Source organism: Octopus bimaculoides, chromosome 4 (genome assembly GCF_046866305.1).
Source record: "Octopus bimaculoides isolate indiv1 chromosome 4, ASM4686630v1, whole genome shotgun sequence".
NCBI lineage: Eukaryota > Metazoa > Mollusca > Cephalopoda > Octopoda > Octopodidae > Octopus > Octopus bimaculoides.
In genome coordinates, this window is record NC_142931.1 from 23,909,147 (window position 1) to 23,929,280 (window position 20,134).

Here is a 20,134-nt window from a genome sequence, read left to right on the forward strand (position 1 = left end):
AGTAGTAGATAGCTTCCATTATCTAGATAACCAAGCCAGCAGTGGAGGTGGATGTCCTGAGAACATAGCTGCTAGAATAAGAATAAGCTGGGCAAAGTTCAGAGAGCTTCTACTTTCGTTGGTACTTTTGTTGGTAACAAAGGGCCTCTCCTTGAGAGTGAATGACTGATTGTATGATGCCTGTATGCAAACACCCATGTTAAACAGCAGTGAAACATGGGATGTGACTGCAGAGGCCATGTGAAGGGTTGAAAGAAATGAAGCTAGTATGCTTCGCTGGATGTGCTATGTCAGTGTGCACATACAACAGTGCAAGCATCTTGAGAGAAAAATTAGGTACAAGAGACATCAGATGTGGTGTGCAAGAGAGAACACTGTGCTGGTATGGTCATATGATGTGAATGGATAAGGACAGCGTCATAGAGAAGAGCCAATCTCTGATTGTGGAGGGAATCTTTGGAAAAAGTACACCCAGGAAGACATGGGATGAGGTGGTGACAAGAATAGGGATGCTGTTAGTAAGGTGAGGATTGGCGATGAGTATAGCAATGAATTCAGTATACAAGTAGGGGTTCACCAAGAATCAGTCCTCAGCTTTCTCTTGTTCATCATAGTCTTTGAGACCTTTGGCAATTTGCTGTGCTTGAGAAGACACATCAATCCAAGTGAAATTATAGTCAGTACCAGTGACTCATAAAAAGCGCCCATGCCAGTGTCACATAAAAGGGATTCATGCTGGCAACATGTAAAAAGCACCTGTGCCAGTAACAAGTAGAAGGCGCCCATGCTGGTGACATGTAAAAGGCACTCAATTCACTCTTGGAGTGGTTGGCATTAGGAAGGGCATCCAACTAGAAACTAGAATTTCTTCATTTGTAATTTAATTTTGACCGATTGAGGTAATTTCTCATTGTAAACATCAAATCAAAGTGAAACACTTTGGTATGTTGGATACTAGTAAGTACAGTACATAATATTTATATATGTGGAGTGTAACTTGTTTTGCTACATTAAGCAAATGTCCAAATAGCTTGAAGAGGAAAATAAATCAGTTAAAGAAAAAAGAGTTAAAACTTTTAATCATTTTTGTACACTTTATATACTTAGAATTTTTAAATTGCTACACACACACGTACACACAATCAATTTTCATATGCTTTTCAGTGCTGTCAAGGATTGGACAACCTATCTTGAATCGTTATTTCACAATAGGGTGCCATTCCTGTTCCCAACCTTTTTAATCATTTCTTTTGAAAAGCAGGGACAGAGTGTATCTATTCTCAAACCAGGAGTCTCTCTCTCTTTCTGTCTCTGTCTGTCTATCTGTATCTCTCTCTCTAATCTCTCTCTCTCTCACACACACACACACATAATTTATAATTCAAATATTACTTACTTATTTCACCTGGGTTGACAACCACATTAATAGAAGCAACACACTCATAATAACACTCTGGTGGAGGTTCAAGCTGCCACTTCTTGTGTCCAGTCACCTGAGCTTGCCATGATGGGTCACCAACATTATCAACCTAGACAAAAGAAAGGTCATGAAACATTAATAACCTTATACAGGTTCATTACCACCTAAAAGAAAAAAATATAATTAATTTGTGTCTTCTACTATAGCCCCAAGCTGCCAAAGACTTGTGAGTGACTTTGGTGGATGGAAAGTGTATAGAAACCCATGATATATATAAACTAGCTGATGTACCCAGTAATTCCCGGGAAAGCAGGGCTTATCCCTTGGTTTCATTCTCATAATTGTTTCGCAAATCCAATAACAACAATTCAAAGTATGTAGCCCTTAAAACGGTTTTTGTGCATTTACAGAGAATACTGAACTGTCTTACACAGAATCTTGTTTTTAGGAATAACCAAATCGTGAAGTCAGTTATGTAATAAAATGAAATTAGTTACCCAATAGTAAGAATTCAAATCAAGTAGCCCTGAAAAGGGCTTTAATGCATTCCCAGAGTATATAGAACAAAGGAGGAAATACTAATAAGGTATGTATACTAAAATCATGAAGTATCATCATCATCATCATCATCATTTAACGTCCGCTTTCCATGCTAGCATGGGTTGGACGATTTGACTGAGGACTGGTGAAACCGGATGGCAACACCAGGCTCCAGTCCGATTTGGCAGAGTTTCTACAGCTGGATGCCCTTCCTAACGCCAACCACTCAGAGAGTGTAGTGGGTGCTTTTACGTGTCACCCGCACGAAAACGGCCACGCTCGAAATGGTGTCTTTTATGTGCCACCCGCACAAGCCAGTCCAGGGGCACTGGCAACGATCTCGCTCGAAAATCCTACAGGAGCCAGTCAGGCGGTACTGGCAACGGCCACGCTCAAAATGGTGCATCTCATGTGCCACCCACACAAGAACCAGTCCAGGGGCACTGGCAACGATCTTACTTGGCTTGCCGGGTCTTCTCACGCACAGCCCATTTCCAAAGGTCTCGGTCCGTAGTCATCGCCTCGGTGAGGCCCAATGTACGAAGGTCTTGCCTCACCACCTCAGCCCAGGTCTTCCTGGGCCTACCTCTTCCACGGGTTCCCTCAACTGTTAGGGTGTGGCACTTTTTCACGCAGCTATCCTCCTCCATTCTCACCACATGTCCATACCAGCGCAATCGTCTCTCTTGCACGCCACAACTGATGCTTCTACATAATAACAGGCTAATCAGGTAGGAGATAATAATTCAAAGTAAATAATTCTGAAAAGGACTTTTGTGCATTCCCAGAGAATATTACCCTCAGCGGCGCTAGTGTTGGTATATTTTTGAATATGTCACTAACGGAAATAAGTGGATCTATTGTTTAGGAAAATACTATTTACTTGTTTAAGGGTTGTACTGGATAAATTGTGAAAATAACTCTAACAGTTCAAATACTAAGAAATAAAGCATACTCAATTTCATTTTTACCAAATAATACTGGTTTTAAATTTTGGGCACAAGGCCAGTAATTTCAGGGAAGCAGGTAGGACTATTATATTGACACTAGTGCTTGACTGGTACTTATTTTATCAACTCCGAAACGATGAAAAACAAAGTCGACCTCGGATGAAATGCTGCTAAGCAATTTGCCTGGCATGCTAACGATTCTGTCAGTTCATTGCCTTATATTGTTCTAAATTATTCCTGTACTGCTTCTTGAATTCTTTCAGTGCTCTTTCCTTTCCTTCTGATTGAAAAAATCAGTGTAGTATAAACTACCGTTTAGTGTCCAGTGAGGGCTATCAACCTGATAAATAGCAAAAGAAAACAGTAATCAACACCACCCTTCAATCTTACTACACTTTTGTCCAAACAATTGGAACAAAACAAAAATATTGTGATTGTGGTGTATGTCATGCTTGAATACTTACTAATTCAGTATTGATTTGTTGACAGAAATAAATCAATCATGATAAGGATGATGACGATGATCATGGTGATCATGGTGGTGGTGGTGGTAGTTATGGTGGTGATGGTGGTGAAAGTGATAGTGTTGTAACAGTGATAATGATGATGATGACGACAATGACAGTGGTGGTGGTGAAAGTGATAGTATGGTACCAATGATGATGATGATGATGGGTGGGGTGGGTGGTGATGGCAGTGGTATTGGTGGTGTCTGTGACAGTGATGTTGATGGTGGTAGTGGTGATGACAATGAACCAGTATTAAATAGCTTCTCAGCCTTGACTGATAGGAAAGATTTTTTTTCAAAGCACCAGCCTCCAAGGCAAAGTGAGCAATGAGCTAAATCATTGCTTTGCATTATTTAGAATGTGAAAAGGCGGTGAGCTGGCAGAAATGTTAACACGCTGGGCAAAATGCTTAGCAGTATTTCGTCTGTCTTTATGCTCTGAGTTCAAATTCCGCCGAGGTCAACTTTGCCTTTCATCCTTTCAGGGTCGATAAATTAAGTACCAGTTGCATACTGGGATCGATCTAATCGACTGCCCCCACCCCAAATTTCGGGCCTTGTGCCTAGAGTAGAAAAGATTATTTAGAATGTGCAGGTGACAAAGATGTGGACAAATGAATGAGCTAGTTAAACACTGGGTGGGGGTGTTCTTTTGTGAAGCGTGAATTTGTTTTTGTTTACACAAACACACACACACACACACATATACATATCTCATCATCACCATCATCAAATATATATATATATATATATATATATATATATATGTATATTTCTGAGCTGAAAATAAAACACAGGTAAAGAATAAAAAATGGAAACAATAGTGTAATATATATACATACATATTTGCTTTTGTTTAGAAAACTAACTGAAGCATAGTTTTAAGTACTATTAACATAATCAGAGGTAAAACATAATGGTAAATATAAGATTTGAACTAATCACCAAGTAGTAAATAGAGCAGCACATGAACCTCGGAGTCACTGTAATTGTTTATTTTAAAAGCATATTTCACATACCACAACAGATAAACATTTTAATGGACTTACTAAACAGAATAGTGACTTTGTTATGAACCTTAGTTGAGGATTTAGTTGTGCACAAATCATGTAGTAAGTGTGTATGTATATATATATATCATCATCATCATCATCCTTCGCTTCTTCATCATGTTTTGACAGTCTGTTGTCTGTTCATCTGCTCAGCATCCAGTGATACTTGCCATTAATTCAATAAGTTCATTTGCTGAAACAGTTCACATCCACTATGCTGCATCCTATGATTTCAATGTATCTTGGCTTGGGTAGTTACATACTATTTAACCCTAACAAGTACTACTACCCTGGGTCAGAGCAGACCTGGGAACAATAGTAGGCAAGAGGTGGTTCCATACCTCTCAAAACCCTGGGACTCCCAAGCAAGGGCCCAAATACCGGATTGATAAATGAGGGTAAAAGGAACATGTTGCTGAATTTTACTACTACAACAATCAAGCAAATTTTGGTCAAGAAAACAAGCAATCAAAAATATTAATCACCTTTGTTATCACAGGTATATTTCAAAGTGTGGTATATTTAATAGTAACATCACAATAATAGCAATAATAGGGGATTTGATACAAAGGTGGAGTGCAAGGTAACATATTTTCAGGGGTCTCATTTTCAGGAATATCTTTCAGGTTTCAAACTTTTTTACACATTTTTTTTTTTCATTTCAGGCTCAATTAATACCAATCAAATGCTTTATTCAATCAGCTATTTTCATAGTCTAGGTTTGTTTAAGCAAAGTTAACTGGAATCACTCAACATTAACATCCATGTGATATGAAGAAAAAATTTTAAAATAGCAAAAAATACCTACATGCATTTCAGCACCATATCCAGGAGTTCCCATGAAGATCCAATCTGTTCTACTAGATTCTGAAACTGCTGGTAGGAAGTATGGCTTGGAATAATGTTGACGTAATATCCCTCCAGCCACAATATCACAGTTGCTCCTGAAGAAATGAAAAAGAAAAAGAATTTTTTTAAAAATCAATCATTTCAAAACCTAAACTCCAAACTGCCCCAAACAATAACTCACAACCACAGTCGAAAATAAAAATATAAATCTATAACATATAAACAGCAATTGCTCAATAATTTATTTGCCAGAGATCTTTAATCAGTCTATCACAACACCAATGCAAAAGGCTTACTCAAAATCTGTAAAAGACACCTGTACAAGAAAATTGGGTTGAGGGCTACTGGAGCTCTGTATAAACAAAGGATGAATTCAACAAACAAACTGTGTAACTAAAAGAATTGGAGCAGGACAACAAAAACTGAAAGAAGCCCATTGTATATATGTATATATATATGTGTGTGTGTGTGTGTGTGTGTGTGTGTGTGTGTGTGTGTGTGTGTGTGTGTGTGTGTGTGTGTTTGTCCCCTCCATCATCGCTTGACAACCGATGCTGGTGTGTTTACATCCCCGTAACTTAGCGGCTCGGCAAAAGAGACCGATAGAAAAAGTACTAGGCTTGGGGTCGATTTGCTCGACTAAAGGTGGTGCACCAGCATGGCCGCAGTCAAATGACTGAAACAAGTAAAAGAGTATATATGTACTACATAGATACATCTATAGATATATAAACACACACACACATGCATGTATGTGTAATGTATTTTATATATATATATATGTATTATGAGGGTGCATGACCTAGCGGTTAGGGTATTAGGGTGTTGCACTCACGGTCATGAGATCATGGTTTCAATTCCTAGACTGGGTGGTACATTGTGTTCTTGAGCAAAATGCTTCATCTCATGTTGCTATGATGTGTGGTACGCAGTGCACTTGTTTAGATAACAACAATTTGATGAAGAGAGTGGGCTAATGTACAGCACACACATTTGATCATTATAAGCAAATCATTTGTGCAGGTCATTCAGCAAAAGCTGAATGCTCATAAGTCATCTTAAACATGAGAGTCCAACATATATATATCCATGTATTATATTTTATATGATAATGATGATGATGCATATTATATTATATGTGTGTGTGTGTGTGTCATCACCATCATCATCACCATCACTGTCCTTTAATATCCACTGACTGTGCTGGCATGGGTTGGACAGTTTGACAGGAGCTGGTAACCCAAAAGACTGCACCAAGCTCTAATATCTGCTTTGGCATGGTTTCCCTGGTTAGATGCTCTTCCTAATGCCAACCACTCCGAGAGTCTAGTGGGTGCTTTTACATGTCACCGGCACGAGGGTCAGTCAGGTGGTACTGGCAACGGCCATGCTCAAATGGTGATTTTTACGTGCCACCTGCACAGGAGCCAGTCCAGCGACACTGGCAACAACCTCGCTTGAATGATTTTTCATGTGCCAGTAAGGCGACGCTGGTAACAATCATGCTCAAATGGTGCTATTTACATGCCAGAGAGCTGCTCTGGCAATGGTCATGCTCGGACGGTGCTGTTAGCACTCCACTGGCACGGGTGCCATATATATATATATATATATATATATAATCATCATCATAATCATATAATCATTTAATGACAGTTATCCATGCTGGCAAGCTGGAAGGCTGCACCAGACTCCAGTCTGACCTGGCATGGTTTCTACAGCTGGATGCCCTTCCTAACCCCAGCCACTCCAAGAGTGTAATGTATGCTTTTATGTACCACTGGCATGGGTGCCATTTGCATGACACCAGTATCTGCCACAACTGCAATTTTATTTGGCTTGATGGGCCTTCTTCAAGCTTAACATAACACCACAGGTCTTGTTCATTCATCGTTGCCTCCATGAGGCCCCTTTATATAAATATATTTATATATATATACATATATATATATATATATATATATATATATATATATATATATATATATATATATATATATATATATATATATATATATATATATATATATATATATATCTAACAAGGTATGAATAATTGTCATAACATATTTTTCTTTTATTAGAGTAAATTTGGCTTACACCTACTTCCAGTAGTCATTAAAGGTATGTTACTGATAGATTTACTCAGTTGGTCTATCGATCAGTTGAGAAAAATTGAATGACCTAAAAAAATGAATGCTATTTTTGTCAGAGTTCTGATGAAAGTAGCATTAATTTTTTCAGGTCATTCAATAACCTCACACCCTGCCATAAAAATCCTTGGAGTTCTTCACTAATCCAAACAATATTGTCAGCCTGGTTGTGCCAACAGAGAGCTTATGAAGTATTTTACCCAGATTGATAATCCCTCACTCTTAGCTTTCTCTCTCTCTCCCTCTCTCTCTCTCTCTCTATATATATATATATATATATATATATATATATATATATACACACACACACACACACACACACACACACACATACACACATATCATCATCATCATTTAATATTTGTTGTCCATGCTGGCATGGGTTGGACAATGTGACCAGAGCTGGCAAGCTGGGAGGGGGGCTGCACCAGACTCCAGTCTGATTTGGTATGGTTTCTACGGCTGGATGCCCTTCCTAGCACCAACCGCTTTACAGAGTGTGCTGGGTGCTTTTTACAAAGTACTGCACAGGCACTTTTATGTGACACCCCACGGGTGATTTTACATGGCACTACACAAGCGCTTTTATTTGATGCCACATGGGCACTTTTATGTGATGTCACAAAGGCACTTTTACATGGCACTACATGGGCACTTTTACATGCCACCGCTCTGAGTGCTTTGCACCACTGGAAGGATCAGTCTTAACACTTCTGCTGTGGGGTATGGGTCTTCTTGAGTATAGGTCATCTCGCCTGAAAGGTTCAGCTTCCTGAGGTCATTCTTCAGTACTTCATCTCATGTCTTCCTGGGTCTCCCACTTCCATGCTTTGCATCTACTTTGAGAGATCAGCACTTCTTTAAGGTGATGTCAGCACCCATCCACATCACATGACCAAACCAGCACAGTCTTCTCTCTTGCACACAGCAACCAATTCCTCTTATGCCTAACTTCTCTCTCAGAACACTGGCACTCTGTTGAACATGTACACTTACATTACACATCCAGCAGAGTATACTGGCCTCATTCCTTTCTAACCTTCGCATGTCTTCTGCATTCAGGACCCATGTCTCATTACCATGTAGAATTGTTGTCTGTATACATACAATCTTCCTTTCACTTGGAGAGAGGGATCTTTTGTGGCCAACAGAGGTATTATTATTTTATGGTTTTTACTTTGTATTCTATACTTCTTTATTGTGTATTTACTTATTAAATTTTTCTATATGTGACTGGATTTTCATGGATGAGTTCATGAACTTTGGTTCTTTTCTCTAAATTATATATTTATATTATATATATGTGTGATTGTGTGTGTGTGTGTGTGTGTGTGTGTGTGTGTATATATATAGGTATATGTGTATATCATCAACTATATAATATATATATATATATATATATATATATATATATATATATATATATATATATATACAGTTGATGATATACAGATATACACAGTGGCAGACTGGCCAGGTCGCCAGCTTGCCTGATAGCAAGTGGGCCCCCTTAATCTCCTAGCAACAATATTTTTAGACCCAGTCCACCACTGAATATGTTGGCACTCCGTCAGTTACGACGACGAGGGTTCCAGTTGATTCAATCAACGGAACAGCCCGCTCATGAAATTAACGAGCAAGTGGCTGAGCACTCCACAGACACGTGTACCCTTAACGTAGTTCTCGGGGGAGATTCAGCGTGACACAGAGTGTGACAAGGCTGGCCCTTCGAAATACAGGTACAAGAGAAACAGGAAGATAGAGTGAGAGAAAGTTGTGGCGAAAGAGTACAGCAGGGTTCGCGCCCCACCCCTGCTGGATCCTCATGGAGCTTTTAGGTGTTTTCGCTCAATCGTGGCCGTTGCCAGTACCGACCATTTTGAGCGTGGCCGTTGCCAGTACCGACCATTTTGAGCGTGGCCGTTGCCAGTACCGCCTGACTGGCTCCTGTAGGATTTTCGAGCGAGATCGTTGCCAGTGCCCCTGGACTGGCTTGTGCGGGTGGCACATAAAAGACACCATTTCGAGCGTGGCCGTTTTCGTGCGGGTGACACGTAAAAGCACCCACTACACTCTCTGAGTGGTTGGCGTTAGGAAGGGCATCCAGCTGTAGAAACTCTGCCAAATCAGACTGGAGCCTGGTGTTGCCATCCGGTTTCACCAGTCCTCAGTCAAATCGTCCAACCCATGCTAGCATGGAAAGCGGACGTTAAACGATGATGATGATGATGATGATGATATATATATACACACACACACACACATATATGTGTGTGTGTGTATATATATATATACACACACACACATATATATATATATACATACATATATATATATATATATATATATATATATATATATATGTATGTATGTATGTATGTATATATATATATTTATATATATATATATATATATATATATATATATATATATATATATATATATACATATATATAAATATATATATACATATATATAAATATATATACATATAAGAGGGATGACCACTAAGTGGACATCCATTATGCTAGAAGTAGACAGACCCCCTATGGTCTTACCACTAAGAAAAGATTCTTCTCAAGAAAATTCAGCAAACGCCAGAACGTAAGCAAGCAAGACAAATGAAAAGATACAAAACATATATATATATTTTGTATCTTTTCATTTGTCTTGCTCACTTATGTTCTGGCATTGGCTGAATTTTCTTGAGAACAATCTTTTCTTAGTGGTAAGACCATAGGGGGTCTACTTCTAGCATAATGGATGTCCACTTAGTGGTCATCCTTCTTATATGTATGTAATATAATTTTTCTGAATCTTCAGATTTTTCAATATGCTTGGCCACTGGTTTTTAAATTCATATTAATCAAATTAATATTCAATTTTCTCCCCTTATTATTTATATATATATATATATATATATATATATATATATAGTTGATGATATACACATATATACATATATACATACTTGCTTCAGTCATTAGATTGCTACCATGGTGGGGCACCACCTCGAGGAATTTAATTTGAACTAATTGACCCCAATACTTAATTAATTTTTAAGTCTGGTACTTATTCTATTGTTCTCTTTTGCGAAACCCCCGTCCTCAAGCAGTGGTGCTGGACAGACACAAAGACACATACACACATGCTTGTCATATATATATATATATATATATATATATATATATATATATATATACACACACACACATACACGACAGGCTTCTTTCAGTTTCCATCTACCAAATCCATTCACAAGGCTTTAATCATCCCTGAGGCTATAGTAGAAGACATTTACCCAAGGTGTCAAGCAGTGTGAGTGAACCCAGAACCCTGTAGTTGTGAAGCAAACTTCATACTACACAGCCATGTGTGTGTGATATATATATATATATATATATATATATATATATATATATATATATATATATATATATATAATTAGAGGATGTGTAAAACTCATGAAGGGATGGTTTCATCCAAGGAAATACTGGTTCAATACCAAGTGTTTTTTGTTTTCATATTTGCTGTTAATAATAAACAGTTGACTTCCTAATCTCCATTTTCTTTTCTTTAATATATATATATAGAGAGAGAGAGAGAGGGGGGGAGGGGAGAGACTTATATACTGAATGCTAGTTTTTTAAAAAGTAAGTGAACATTCAAAACAAATTCAAATATGTCAAAAAAAAAGAAACCAGGAAATAGAACAGATAAGGCATGCAAACACTCCTTTTTTAATGATTTAATGAGTGAATGTGTGTGTGTGTGTGTGTAGCTATATACGCAACACACACACACACACACACATATGTATATATATATATATATATATATATATATATATATATATATATATATATATATATATATATATAAATTCAAAAAAGGATAAAACTCTTTTTACAAGAATTTTATCAAGAAGCCAGTGTGTAAAAAAATTCATAAGGGAAATTTCTATTCCCAAGAATATAATTATTCGTTTATATTTATATAAAGGGCATTATTACAGAAAATAATAACGCCACACAGTGGACTTCTCAAAATAACCACATTTAGTACCTGTGTGGCGTTATTATTTTCTGTAATAATGCCCTTTATATAAATATATATATATATATATATATATATATATATATATATATATATATATATATATAAATATGGGCTCAAATTATCAGCATAAGGGGAATAATCCAGGATGGTGTCAATTTTTATGCTGCGAATACGAAAAATATGGGAACTATTCGTGGTTACCAAGCTGTATACATTTACATTAGTGATCAAAATTTGAAAAGGTTGTTAAAATAATGTAATTAACTTACCAGCCTATGTACCAGGGATTCGAAGAATCAGTTAAATTAACTCGGGCTGGATCCATTTGAAACACCTCACCTAAATTCTTAAATTTGGTTTGATAGGGGAAAAACTGACAGTTCCGTTCCGAACTAGACAAAGCCGGACTGTCTTCGCCATAAATTCCCTTAAAAAACTCAAATGAAAATACATCCAGAGCCGTCCAGTTCTTCATGCCATCGGTAATAATAACAGGCCGACCTGAATAAGCATACTGTTTTTCGAAATCGGCAACTGATATCCCGGAAACACGATCGACATGTGTTACATTCCTGCAAAATTTACAATCTGCTGGGGGTCTGAATAGCAACGCTATACTCTCGTGGACATCTATTAGACATCGCTCATTGTAAAGATTGTAATCATTGAAACTAAACCACCAGCTCGTCACTTGCTCACCACTCACGGGCACGTTGAGAAAGAACACGCAGAAAATGCTAGCGAGCAAAAGCAGAATTGCGTACATAAAATATCTAGTAGTTCTAGACCAAACTAAACCACCGTTAGCAATCCTTTCTTCTTCTTCTTCAATCTGTTTCTTTGTCTTCGGTCTAATATCCGTAATACATGACAATGTAGATAAATGGTGTCCGTCTATACCCAGCTGTGTCGCTCGCTCGTACAGACGTTGGAACAACACCCGAGGTGTCTCTCCGTTCGACGATATGGTTTTATCTGTTGACATTTGCGACGATTCCATATCCGAGAAGGAAAAAAAAACCTCTAACCGCTTCCGACTACATATAATAAGTGATCAGGGTCGAAATGCGGCCTGTTAGGCCGCCTCTCTAAGTTGGTAATTTCTTAATTGCTCCGCCTCAAAGCTAGAAACTCTACAAACACGTTTCCGATCTTACTCCGCCTTGTTTACTTCACATGACGACAGTTTTACACTCTCCTCGTGAAGGTGACAACACCCAACATCATTTCTTCCTTTTTAGTTCGTACAACAGCTGTTGCTGATGATATAGTTTTGTTGTTATTTGTTACTATTACTGTTACCGCTGTTGTTGTTAAACCCCAGGTCAGCTCTGATTGAATATACTTAAAATCAAAAACAGTTTCGCCGTCATCACTCTGTCTTTTTTAAGTATGTGGAGCGAAAAATATTTGGCTGTTATTTCTCGCGATCACGTAGAGGCTTTAGCTGGTATTGTTATTGTTGATAGTTTTGTTATTGCTCGGTCAAACTTGCTATTGTAGTTGTACCACTTCGACATAAGCGATTGAAATCGAACGTAAACCATTGACGCGAAAAAATTTATAGTTACAAGTAGTTGGAATAAAAAGAAATATAAGAGAAATGATAAGTGCCTGAAAATAGCAGATATTATGCCTTTTAATTTTTGTATGCAATATATATATATCTATATATATATATATATATATAGAGAGAGAGAGAGAGAGAAAGAGAGATAGATATAGACTTATATACTGAATGCTAGTTTTTTAAAAGTAAGTGAACATTCAAAACAAATTCAAATATGTCAAAAAAAAAAAGAAAAAGAAAAGAAACCAGGAAATAAAACATAAAAGGCATGCAACACCCCTTTTTTAATGATTTAATGAGTGAATGTGTGTGTGTGTAGCCATATACGCGCGCGCAACACACACACACACACATAAATATATATATTTATACACACACACACACACACACACACATATATATATATATATATATATATATATATATATCAGCATGGCCGCAGCTATGAGCTGAAACTATAAAATATATATATACATATATATATATATATATATATATATATATATATATATATATATATATATATATACCGGCCATGATGAAATACTACAAAGTATAGAAAATATGAAATACCACAAGGAATATGAATAAAACATAAAAAAACAGACAGTGTTGGAACTCTTTTAAACAAAATAATATATTCCTCTATACACAATCATACAGATTTTTTGTATTTATTTTAATTTTTACTCGCATATATATATATATATATATATATATATATATATATATATATATATATATATATATATATATACACACATATATATGTATGTATGTATGTATGTAGGGGAGAATTCACAAAAAAAAAAAAAAAAAGACGAAGACAAGTTGTGTAGAAAACAAAGGAACACAGAAAGAAAACAAGGAGAGAAAAAAAGAATGTGTAGTGGCTAGCAATCTATCATGGCGAATGTATGCATGTATGCACATGTGTGCTCGCGCGCATAAGTGCTTAAAACGCATGTTCATGACACAATCATAATAGTTGACAGAAATAAGAAAAGTTGCTTAAAATAAGTTTTAAAAATCAAAATACATCGACAAAATCCTGATGAATACTATAAAATACAACTGTTAGCACTTTTAACTATCATATTGGCTCTTTAGATAATAAAATTATATTTGGTAGGAATTATCAATATTTCTTTCAGGTTTAGTTTCCGACTGAAATTTTTTTATAAAGTGTCTTTCTTTTGCTTTGCGTAATTATTCGTCATCTTGCTTTATTTTGAAAAAGGAGGATATTTTAAACATTTACATAAATGTCAAGATGTTCACTACATGGATAGTTGATTTGTTGCTTATGTATCCCGATTCTATCTATTAATTCTATCCCTATTTGACTGATAAAGCACATAAGTTGAAATAGTGAGACATATATCCACCCATACACTTATGTCTCAGTATTTGCAAGCAGAGAAATACAAAGACTATGATTAGGATTATCGGCAACTATGCTGAAAGCTAGACAGGCAGATAGAGAAAATCAGTCTGTAGAGTACCATCAGCTAACAGGTCGTGGCTTAGGTGTAGAACCACCCATCTTTCAAGGAGCTTTGTTTTTGACTGATTCCCAACTGCACCAGGCCATTGTGGCGACGCGCCTTCTAGCATGAAGACCGGTTCTTGTTTAAGACAAATCTGTTTGATTTGCAACTAAAACTTTTTCAGTTTATCAGGGTATCGATCGGAATTAATGTTTCGTTAGAGAGAAATATCAAAACAAAACTACACATTTTGCACGTTCATTTACTGTGCAAGATATTCTCAAATTATATAATAATAAAATTACAAAACTATGAAATCATTAAACATATTAGAGAATATATGAACAACGCAGGTGTGGCTGTGTGGTAAGTAGTTTGCTTCCCAACTACATGGTTCCGGCTTCACTCCCACTGCGTGGAACTTTGGTCAGGTGTCTTCTACTATAGCTTCGAGCCGACCAAAGCCCTGTGAGTGGATTTGGTAGACGGAAACTGAAAGAAACCCGTCATATGTGTGTGTGTTCACCACTGGATAACCGGTGTCGGTTTGTTTACGTCCCCGTAACTTAGCAATTCGACAAAAGAGGCCAATAAAATAAGTACCAGGCTTTAAGAAACCAAAATAAGTACAGGGGTCAATACATTCGACTAAAATCCTTCAAGGCGGTGCTCCAGTATGGCAGCAGTCTAATGACTGAAACAAGTAAAAGATAAAAAATAAAAGAAGGAAAATCTACAGCTTTATCTTTTGATTTTGCTTGTATGTGAGTGTGCATGTGATCTTGTAAATGTTTTCTTGCATCAATGGTGGAATGCACTCCTGTAGGGATTCTTTGGTTGCCGTGGTGACATTCTGCTTCTCTGTTTGGGCAATGTGTCTCGTCTTTATCGTTGCTGCAGTTGTTACTGCTACTACAGCTGGTACTGCAGTTGGTGTCGTTGAGCTTCTGTATGCTGTCTGAGTTGTAGAGATCATTAAGGCTGATCGTTTGCGTCTTGGCGAAGCGTTATTCTGATCATTGCTAGTTCTTACTTTCAGAGTATCTTTAATACTAGCGGTATTAATGCTCAATGGTTAAAGCGTCGCATGGCTCAGTGGTTAAAGCGTCGAGCTTACGATTATGAGGTTGTGAGTTCGTTTCCCGGACCGGGCTGCGCGTTGTATTCTTGAGCAAGACACTTTACTTCACATTGCTCCAGTTCACTCAGCTGTAGAAATGAGTTGCGACATCACTGGTGCCAAGCTGTATCGGTCTTTGCCTTTCCCTTGGATAACATCAGTGGTGTGGGGAGGGGAGGCTGGTATGCATGGGCTACTGCTAGCCTTCCACAAACAACCTTGCCCGGACTTGTGCCTCGGAGGGTAACTTTCTCGGTGCAATCCCATGGTCATTCATGACCGAAGGGGGTCTCCTCCTCTATTGCTGGTGGAGGCAGAGGTGGTGATGTTGACAGTGACTGGTGGTGGTAGTGGTGGTGATGGCGGTAGTGATGGTGGCGGTAGTGGTGGTGATATTGATGCTAGTGCTGGTGGCGTGGAGACAGTGCTGGTGGCGTGGAGACAGTGGTGGTGGCGGCGGCAACGGTACTTCTCGATGACGCGTTACTTTCGTGACGACGGTCGAGCTACAGGTAGTGATGACAAAATTGGTGGAGGTGTAGGGCGGCGAGCTGGAATAATCGTTAGTACGCCGGGCAAAATGCTAAGCGGTATTTCGTCCGTCCTTACGTTCTGAGTTCAAACTGCGCCGAGGTCAGTTTTGCCTTTCATCGATTTGGGGTCGATAAAACAAGAACCAGTTGAACGCCGGGGTCGATGTAATCGACTTATCCCCTCCCCGAAAATTGCAGGCCTTGTGCCAAAATTTGAAATCAGTATTAATAGAGGTGTTGTTTCTGTTGGTTTCTTTGCAAGTGGCGTCTGTGGTATAGTCCTTGTTACATTTGTCAAACGTGTTGGTATTGGAAACGACGGTTATGTCGTTATTGTTAACACTTTCAACGAAACGGTAGACTTTTCAGGAAAGAGCACCTCCTTATCTCTCCTATCACTTCTATTACTTAGCTGTTACTGACGCCTGTTAATAATCTGGAGGAGAGAGGGAGAATTTTCTAACTAAAATTTGAAAAATCAAAATTTAACAAATTAGACCCCTTAAAGAATGCAAAAACAAACGACACGTTCTCTATGCGAATGATCGCTTCCGTAACAAAATAATCAGTAATAAACAAAAATAAATTTCTGATCAAAACTTACGGAGCGATAAAGAAAGCATGTCGCCTGTGGACAGAAGAGTTTAATGATTCCCAAATGGAAATTTCTTCAGTGCCGTAGGAAATGCATTCAAGTCCCCCCATCCGTCCATCTTCTCTATTCCTGAGAGGGTTGTAAGGGTAAAGTCCTATCAGAAGCAACCGGCATTACACTTATGACGTGGATTCCCAAGCGTGACCAACTGAGACTATAGATATTGTCCAACCATCTCATCGTTAGTCTATCCCTAGGTCTCGTATCGGTTGGCTTCTTGATCGCCGGACTACGCACTCTGTCGAGTAACGTTACTCCAGAGATCCTTTTTAAAATTCTACGATAAAAAAGGCTGCGAACCACACAAGAATCCTCAATGTGATCACTCGACTTGCTTTCAATAGGAGCAAAACTTTCCCTATATCACATTTTAACATCTTCAAAAACGGATATCATAAAATCACTGTGGATAATGCAGTTTAAATACATAATTTCTGATTAAATGATAAGGTAGTCATGGTTAGAACGCCTTTGATCGTAGGTCTGCACAACCCGAACAACATAAGGCATTAAAACTACATTGTTTTTTTTTTATTTTACCTTTTATTATTTTTTTGTCACTGAACTGCGGCCATGCTGGGGCACCGCGTTAGAGGGTTTAGTCGATTAAATGGACTCCAGTACTTATCCTTTTAAGTCCGGTACCTAGTCTATCGTTCTTTTTCCTCGAACCACTAAGTTGCGGGGATGTATATTATTCAACAAAGGTTTGTCAAGCGGTGATGGAACACACACACACACACACACACACACACACACACACACACACATTTATATACGGGCTTCCACACAGTTTCTATCTACCAAATCCACTCATTGGTCGACTTGGAGCTAAGGTAGAAAAGATACTTGTAGCACAATGGAACTAAACCTAAAACCACGTAGCGGCGAAGCGAACTTCCGAACTACACAGGCGCGCCTGACCTTATGGAATTAAGTGTAAATAAAAGGCAAATCATAAAAGTTTTTAACAATGCGCAATGTTGTAGTCGTAGTTGTCATCAAAATGCACTTTGGACGCCATCGACTTGTCGGATCGGCGTATAAGGAATGGTGGAAACGCAGTAAGTATTGTACGTGTGTTTGCCTGTAGAAGAAATTTGGGGAAACAACGACGACGACGATGATGATGAAATTATGATAATGATTAATGACGACAAGAATGATGATGATGATGATTATGATGAAGATGATGATGATGACGACGACGACGACGACGACGGTGATGATGATGATGATGATGAAATTATGATAATGATTAATATATGACGACAAGAATGATGATGATGATGATTATGATGAAGATGATGATGATGACGACGACGACGACGGTGATGATGATGATGATGATGAAATTATGATAATGATTAATATGATGACAAGAATGATGATGATGATGATTATGATGAAGATGATGATGATGACGACGACGACGACGGTGATGATGATGATGATGATGAAATTATGATAATGATTAATATGATGACAAGAATGATGATGATGATGATTATGATGAAGATGATGATTATGATGAAGATGATGATGATGACGACTACGACGACGACAACGACGACGACGACAACGACGACGACGATGATGATGAAATGATGATAATGATTAATATGACAACAAGAATGATGATGATTATGAGAAGATGATGATGATGGTTATGATGAAGATGATGATGATGATTATGATGAAAATGATGATGATGATGATGCCGACCACGACGATGATGATGACGACGACGACGATGAAGATTATGATGACGATGACGACGACGACGATGATGACGATGACGACGACGACGACGATGATGATGATGACGACGACGGCGGCGATGATGTCGAACTTCGGCGGCGATGTTGACGACGACGACGACGATGATAACGCTTGAAAAGCACTGTGCAACAAGTAATTGTGACCAAAAGAAATGCCAGAGCAATTCGGAAGCATTAACAAGTTGATTCCAGATATAAACAATGAATCGAGTTTCACCTGCGTTGGCAATTACTTCAGTTGAAGAAATACTAATTACTGGCACCTGGAAGCATTTTGTAAAATGTACTTGTGTGTGCGTGTGTGCGCGCGAGAGAGCGACGAAGAGAGACCGGGAAAAGACAGGTAGAGAAAGATCGAGATAGAAACGGAGAATGAGGCGGTTGTGTACCGCCAAAGGTGTGCATCATAAATCTATTTTTCCTTCAAAAGTAATTAACTTCTCAACCACTTAGAAAAGGAATAATAGTCGTTTCCATTATCATAACCATCATCCCTATGAATTTACACTTGTTGTCACAATGACGTAGCGTGGAGTATTCGGGACGCGCGCTGTGCACAAGGCGGCCATTTTATAAACGTTTTGTCAAAGGTACGTTACATTTAAAGAAGGGAATGGCTAATTTGCTTACTAAAAAAGATGACCAAAATCCAAGCCACTTTGCCCTCATCATTGTTGCACACATAAGGGCGTCAGGGGGAATGCTTTACGGCTTTCGTTCCGGTTTTACGGCTTTCGTTATTATGAGTTCAAATTCAACCGAGGTTGACCTTGCCTTTCATTCCTTCGGAGTTGATGAAATAAGTACCAGTTGAGTAATGGAGTCGATGTAATTAAATAACCCCTTCTCCACAAAATTTCAGGCCTTGTGTCTATAGTAGTAAAGATTGCTGTTGCATACATAGGTGACGAGTTGATAGACTTATTAGAGTGTTAGAAAAAATGCATGCATGTATGTATGCGTGTATATATTTACATGCATGCACATACATACAGACATGCATGCATGCATATATACATACATACATAATGTAACATATGGTGTAATTATAAACAGGGCAAATTTTAGACATTTCTCCACAGACTGAAAAAACTGATGATTAACTTAATCGATTTTCGAACCTTATTGAGTTCTCATCAGAGGTGTCTACATCATTCTGACAGTCTCCAGAGAAACAGGCAGCTAAACTGTTTATATACTCAACAAATGCAGCAGTTACTCTATGAAGGAGTCCCTAATTTGCACACTGAAAGTGTTTAAGACTCTATAAATACCAGCGGCCAGTCAACGGGGAACTTAGTTCACACAGTATCAAGGTATGATTTATATATGTAACATATAGTATAATTATAAACAAGGCAAATTTTAACCATTTTTCTGCAGACTGAAAAAATTATATATATATATATATATATTGGTCACGGTTTAGTTACGTATTTAGGAGTTGGCTGTAA

The 20,134-nt window shown here is 37.9% G+C and overlaps 2 protein-coding genes across 2 annotated transcripts in view; one reads left to right on the top strand and one right to left on the bottom strand.

Annotated features, from left to right (window-relative positions):
• Window positions 1-12,712, bottom strand: part of LOC106882809 (uncharacterized) — a 21,990-nt gene extending 9,278 nt beyond the window's left edge. Inside the window, exons 1-3 of the mRNA XM_014933595.3 lie at window positions 11,801-12,712; window positions 5,279-5,414; window positions 1,397-1,529 (exon numbers count right to left, since the gene is read on the bottom strand). Coding sequence (XP_014789081.1) covers window positions 1,397-1,529; window positions 5,279-5,414; window positions 11,801-12,531 — 1,000 coding nt within the window. The 5' untranslated portion in view covers window positions 12,532-12,712. The remainder of the gene's footprint in view (window positions 1-1,396; window positions 1,530-5,278; window positions 5,415-11,800) is intronic.
• Window positions 7,895-20,134, top strand: part of LOC106882805 (bone morphogenetic protein 2) — a 31,560-nt gene continuing 19,320 nt past the window's right edge. Inside the window, exon 1 of the mRNA XM_089350498.1 lies at window positions 7,895-8,625. The gene's annotated coding sequence lies outside the window, so the exon portion shown is untranslated. The remainder of the gene's footprint in view (window positions 8,626-20,134) is intronic.